We start from the raw sequence: 5,924 nt of genomic DNA, 5'->3' as shown, positions 1-5,924 counted from the left end.
TTTTATAAACTATTCTTACATTTAGAATAAATTGTCTAAAATTGTAAAATTATAAAAAAATTGGATTGTATAAAATTTATAGATTGTATAAAATTTATAGTTATAAAATTAAATTTTATATTTGATTAATTGGATTATAAAAATGCATGAATTTTGGTGGAATTTCATGAAAAATCAAATAATGGGGTTGAATTTCACTTTTCGTTAAAGTTATGGGACTTGATTACTACACTTGAAAGTTAAGAAGTCTAATTTCACCATTAAACAAAGTTAAGGGGGCAAATTGCCACTTTCGCAATTTCCTATATGTAAAACTAAGAATTTATTTGAATATTTAGAGCATCCACATACTCTCTCTCTCTCATTTAAGAGGATGTTCTCTTCAATGTGATTATATCCTCTTTGAAGCAAAAGAGAAAGACTTTCTCTATTTATGGAGGATGTTCTAGTCTTGGTCCTTGTGTTATATAAGAGATAAAATTTTAGTGGGGTTAAAAATATAGAATGAAAGAAAGAAATAAGAGGATCAAATCATCCTTTTCAATATACATGTTCAAGTCTTAACCTATTCTCGACTCAAGACGAAGACTGCCGTCCTAAGAAAAACTTACCAATTTTAAACATACAATGAAATGGGCGATCTAAAGGCTGCTTGCCTGTAGACTGTAGTGCATGACTTCAACGGTTCCCAATAAAATTCCTTGTTCTGACACAAAATACAAATAATAAACATACAATGAACCTACTTCATAAGTCATAACTAAGCCAGTTACACTTAACATCAGCACTGCCAAGGAGGATAAGTTCAACATTCGGAACCGAGCCCAAGTATTGAACAGCTTCAGGAAAGCTGCATTCGGGCAGATGAGACTGAGGTTGAACGGACCCGCTAATTAGCCTCGTCCCATACATAACTAACTTCTAGATTAATGAGTTAATGACAGACCACAAGTCTTGCAGTTTGCTAACTAACCTCTCATAATACAAGATATTTTCTTGAATCTTTGTCGATATCCACATCAGGCAGGATAAGTTCCATTTTGGGCAGGACAGCAAAATCGAACAAATGACAGATACTAACCAGATTGCTTTACGCTCCAGAAACTCTTCCCAAAATAATTATCATAAGCATCTGAGACACAGACTTACATCTCAGACCTGTCAAACGTATAATGCAACCACTTATCCTTGACATCTACACCATCATGGCACACATATAGTTTTCGATTCTCCTTCGTCTCCAGAAGAAGGCTAGCAGAGAAGTTACTGCCTAGTTCAGAATTAGGAAGAGAACCCAATTCTCGTATAACTTCAGTTAAGGTACATCCAGGTTGATCCGATTGAGCCACGCCAAAATTAAGTAATGCTGAGATGGCTTTCAGCATAGACTGTATTTTATTGAAGTCCTTTTCCGAATTTGGGTTTCCAACTTGAGCAGAAGACTTGCTCAAAGTAATCCTCCTTGACTTGGGGAGTCGGGAACTGTTGGTCGATTCTACCAGATCAGGATCATTAGCTATCCTCTTCCCCTTTTCTTTTGGAACCCCTTTACCAGGATGATCATTTAGGTCCAGCAAGGGTTTAGCGTTTTCATCTTCTGGAAAGGGTTGAAAACCACAGCTTCCGGGTATGTTGTCACTCTCAGACTTGTCTTGCACATCATGATTTCGTTCACTAATAACATTAATACAGAGAATAACTAAATGAATTTGAGTAACAAGTAAGCAAATTGCAAAATGCTAAAGGTCAGGATGGAGTACAGTCAATTTTGCAACATAAATTAGGAAATAGTCATTCTCTTTCTAGCCTCATGAAATCTTTGATTACATTCGACGTAATATGACATATGTTGCCTAAATTTTATTACATTCGACGTAATATGACATGTTTTTAGAGTATAAAACCGATCTTGGAACTCCAACCATAAGCTTTTGGTTGATATCAGAGCCAGTGTGACGAAAAGGTCACAGGTTCGAATCCCACCCCCCTCAATTGTAAAGTGGAATTAGAACCAGGTATGGGGACCAAAGGGCATTCAGTGCTAACTAAAACAAGAAAAGGCATAAACTGAGGGAATCGAGAATAGACTTACAGTGGAAGTTGAGGAATCGATATTGGCGGTGGCTGATTAAATTCGAGCCATTTATTGGGTGATTCAAAGATAGAACAATAATCATATCCACCCCATGGCAAATCACAAATCACACTAGCACAATTCTCTCCAAAATGGAAGACACAAAGACTATCTTCGATTTCTTGAAAAAAGATTCCCACGTCAAAGTCATAGCTACCCTTATACAAAGGGAAACTACCTTTACTAGCATATATGCAATTTCCAGAACATACATCAGGGAAAGCTTTGCTATTTGTTGTGAAAGCAAAGTCGTGACCCACAAACAAGATAAACCCCGGAACAAGACGAAGTTTGTCCCACTTCTGTTGTTGTTTGCGAAACAAATAAACATTGAATGACATCTTAATCTCCTCCATTTCACACATAGAAGTTTTCTGAACAACCAAAAACAAACTTCCATTATCTGATTCTACAACTAACCTTTTACGCCTAAGACGGCTCCCATGGATTTCATTAGCAATCTTAGTCCACTCTAGTTTCCTTAAATGAAAATCATAATTAACACGAAAAGCATTCGCTTTATGATCAATAACAATAACACACTTATGACCATCCTCCTCATATCTTTGAATATCAGAACACCTTTCGGACTTTGAATTCTCACATTTATAGATCATCTCCCATTTCTTCTCATAGAAAACATACATACCCAACATTCCACCATCAAACAGTACTAAAGCTACCCCATAATCAATTTCTTCCCCTACTTTCAAATTAGGGTTTAGGTTTGAAATCAGTACCACTTTCTTACAGAAAGAATCCAGAAATGACAACCCATTATTATCATCATGAATCAAAACCCTAAGAGAATGTTCTTCAGCAACAACAGATAAATGATAATCTAAGAGATTAATTGATTTAGGGCAAGTATTATCCCAAGTACTCGACTTATCATACGACAAAAACAAGGGTTTGCGACAGAAAACCTTACCACCACCGCCGCCGCAGCTGTCAAAGTGGTCGACAATCAGTAAATGCGAGTCAGACGGGTCTTTGACCGACTGAACAACGCAGGTTGTACTGGGTACGAGGTAGTACAGTGAAGAGGAATTGTCATGGTTGTTAGTGAGGAGAGACGAAATAGGCGGAGTTATCGGAATTGGAATTGGAATTGGGTTGTTATCATGGTTGACAGGTAAGGCTGATCTCCACGGCTTACAGACGGCACGGAGGCGGCAGACTAGGAGCTTACCTGAGAAGGATAAGCTGGATTTAGTACAGAGTTTGGCGATTTTGATTAGGAGTTCCGTTGGAATTTCAGCCCATTTTGATTCTTCGCCACCGCCGCTTCCACCGGTGACCACCATTGCTGCTGTTGACTCTTCTGTTGGTTTGATTGGAAGGTATGATGAGTGAGTGACTGAGTGTGTGTAACGCCCTTTATAGTATTCTCCCCGCCAATTTTTATTTCTTATTTTCCCGCCTTTTTATTTGTTATTTTCCCGCCTTTTTTTATTTTTTACTTTCCCGCCGTTTTTGTAGAGAACGGTGAATAGTAAAATACTCGGTAGGAAATTTTTGCTTAAATGGAGTTTAAACCCAAACGGCCAAACTATTTAACAAAATAGGGCGTGTTTCAAATTATTTACCAAAAACAGGTTCATGTCGGCATTTTCGCGTTTTTAGTAAAACATTATATGTATCTCGTTGTCTAGGCCAGACAGCGAGAAGCTATAAATGGCAGAACTAATCCAGAATGCCACTTATACTGGGCATGTGCAGTGTCTCCGTCTGAGACAGGAAGATAGGTGTTCTCCTACTTTCTCGCTGTCTGGAATAGCGAGATGGCGAGGCTCACAAAATACAAACATTCTGCATGTTTATGCTTAGGAATGTCTTCACTGTATCGCTATTCCAGACAACGAGTATGTAGGGGTTTAAAAAACATACAAACGATGCCTGCCAGGAGCATTATGCTCCACTATAATTATCTAAACTTACATGTAATAATCAATCCAACATCATTTAACACTAAAGACATGGCAAATATATCACAAACCGCGTCATTGAAATAAATAAGTTTGAATTTCATATAAGATAATTATCTTCAAATAAACCCAAACCAAACACAACCATAAGTTTGTATATTACTCCCTCCAATCCTCTATTTTCTTCCTCTTTAGTTTGGGCACAAGGATTAAGAAATGGAGTATTATATTGATAAAAAGTTGGGTGGGGTTTGATAATAGGAGAGAGGGATGAATAATTAAGAGTTAAATAATGAATTGTGGGCCACCAATATTAAAGTAATGAATAAAATAGGATTAAAAGAGTTGGGTGGGTGGGGTAATAGGAGAGAGGTATGAATAAAATAAGAGTAAAAAGTTACCAAAAATAGAAAGGGGAAGAAAACCTGAATAACCGTTTTAGGAAATAGGGAAGAATATGGCGAATTGGAGGGAGTACATAATTTCTACTTTTAACGACGGTGGACGACTTTTCTCCTTTTTTCTTTCCCTTGACGAAATGCCCCTCCCTCGCTCTCTTGGCTTGGTGAAAATTGGAGACGGTGCTCTAAATGGCGGAAGTTGTATCGTGGAGGGGATGGAGGTCTTGGCTCTTCATAGTGGATAAGATGCCTTTAATTGGTAGTGCGCAAGGCGTTAAGTGACATAGTACACATTGTAGACACTGAAATCTTATATTTTGGTATCTATTTAATTTTTAGTATTTTTAGTATTAGAGATAATTATCAAAAAAGATTGTGATAATATCTTAAGATACTATAGAATATATATTATTATTGTCTTATCCTCCAAGCTACTAAAGTATAAATATAGACCTCGGGTTTAGGGTTAGGGGAGAGCATAGATGGATTAAATCATACGACCCCGTCTTCCTACTACCAAATTGTAGGTAGGATGGAATAAGTCACAAAACGACCCCATCATCTCCCTACGAGATTAAGTCGATAAGACCCTCGTAGAAACTATCAAACCCCAAACCCTAGAGATGGAATCAAGAGATTTCCGAAAATTGTAACCCTTAATTTTTCAGTTATAAAATAAATCCTTGTTCCATATTATTTTGTCCCTCTTTATTTATTATTGCAGGTTCGTAAATTTTATGGTTTACAAATTGGCACACCCGGTGGGACCATCTCTACCGCTCATCTCTTTATCCACATCAAAATCGTCAAACTCATCTCAATGGCTTCAGTGAAAAATTCCGCCAAAAAAACGATAGGCGCGCCATCTGATTCTTATGTTGAAAGATCCACCACCCGTGGCAACAACTTCGGCGATCTACTCACCGATGCGAACACAAGAAGTGTTGAAGTACCCTGGACAACGCAAACCGACATCGTTGCTTCCGTGATGGTGATTGGAGCATTATCATTCGATGAAGAACTGGCGAAAATGAAGATTATCGTCGAACAACTCCAAAAAGAAAGCCAAGAGAAAGATGCTCAAATTGCCGCTCTCAAAAGAAAGTTGGAAAAACGACCGATCGATGTTCTCGAAGGTCAGCGGTGAGAGTGAAAAATCGAAGCATGATGACCACTCCGTGCATGATGATGGTGATCCAAAAATTAACTCTCTTTCCGCCAAACAAATCCAAGAGGTGATCGAACGACTCGTCAAAGAAAAGTTCGGCGGAAGTCAAAAAGACAATCACCTCTACATGAAACCGTATACTAGGAGGGTTGATGGGTTGAAGATGCCTCTCGGATACAAGCCGCCAAAGTTTCAGCAATTCGACGGAAAAGGCAACCCGAAACAACATGTTGCCCACTTTGTCGAAACATGTAAAAATGCAGGCACCGATGGTGATCTTCTGGTGAAACAAT

General features: G+C 38.1%; 1 protein-coding gene across 1 annotated transcript; it reads right to left on the bottom strand.

Annotated features, from left to right (window-relative positions):
- Nucleotides 1–486: 486 nt before the first annotated feature.
- LOC141592111 (putative F-box protein At5g60060) lies at nucleotides 487–3,508 on the bottom strand. Its single transcript, XM_074412698.1, has 2 exons — nucleotides 2,093–3,508; nucleotides 487–1,674 (listed from the first exon to the last, which is right to left on the bottom strand). The coding sequence occupies exons 1-2, from the start codon at nucleotides 3,439–3,441 to the stop codon at nucleotides 1,146–1,148; spliced, it is 1,878 nt and encodes a 625-aa protein (XP_074268799.1). The 5' UTR covers nucleotides 3,442–3,508; the 3' UTR covers nucleotides 487–1,145.
- Between the last annotated feature and the right edge of the window lie 2,416 nt (nucleotides 3,509–5,924).

Source organism: Silene latifolia, chromosome 7 (assembly GCF_048544455.1).
Source record: "Silene latifolia isolate original U9 population chromosome 7, ASM4854445v1, whole genome shotgun sequence".
Classification (NCBI taxonomy): domain Eukaryota; kingdom Viridiplantae; phylum Streptophyta; class Magnoliopsida; order Caryophyllales; family Caryophyllaceae; genus Silene; species Silene latifolia.
This window is presented reverse-complemented; position numbering and strand designations above follow the sequence as displayed.

Excerpts from the sequence above, each read along its gene's own strand:
- LOC141592111 (XM_074412698.1), bottom strand. The coding sequence starts at position 3,441 with ATGGTGGTCACCGGTGGAAGCGGCGGTGGCGAAGAATCAAAATGGGCT. Across the intron at positions 1,675-2,092 it reads TCGATTCCTCAACTTCCACT|TGAACGAAATCATGATGTGC; the intron begins GTAAGTCTATTC and ends TAATGTTATTAG.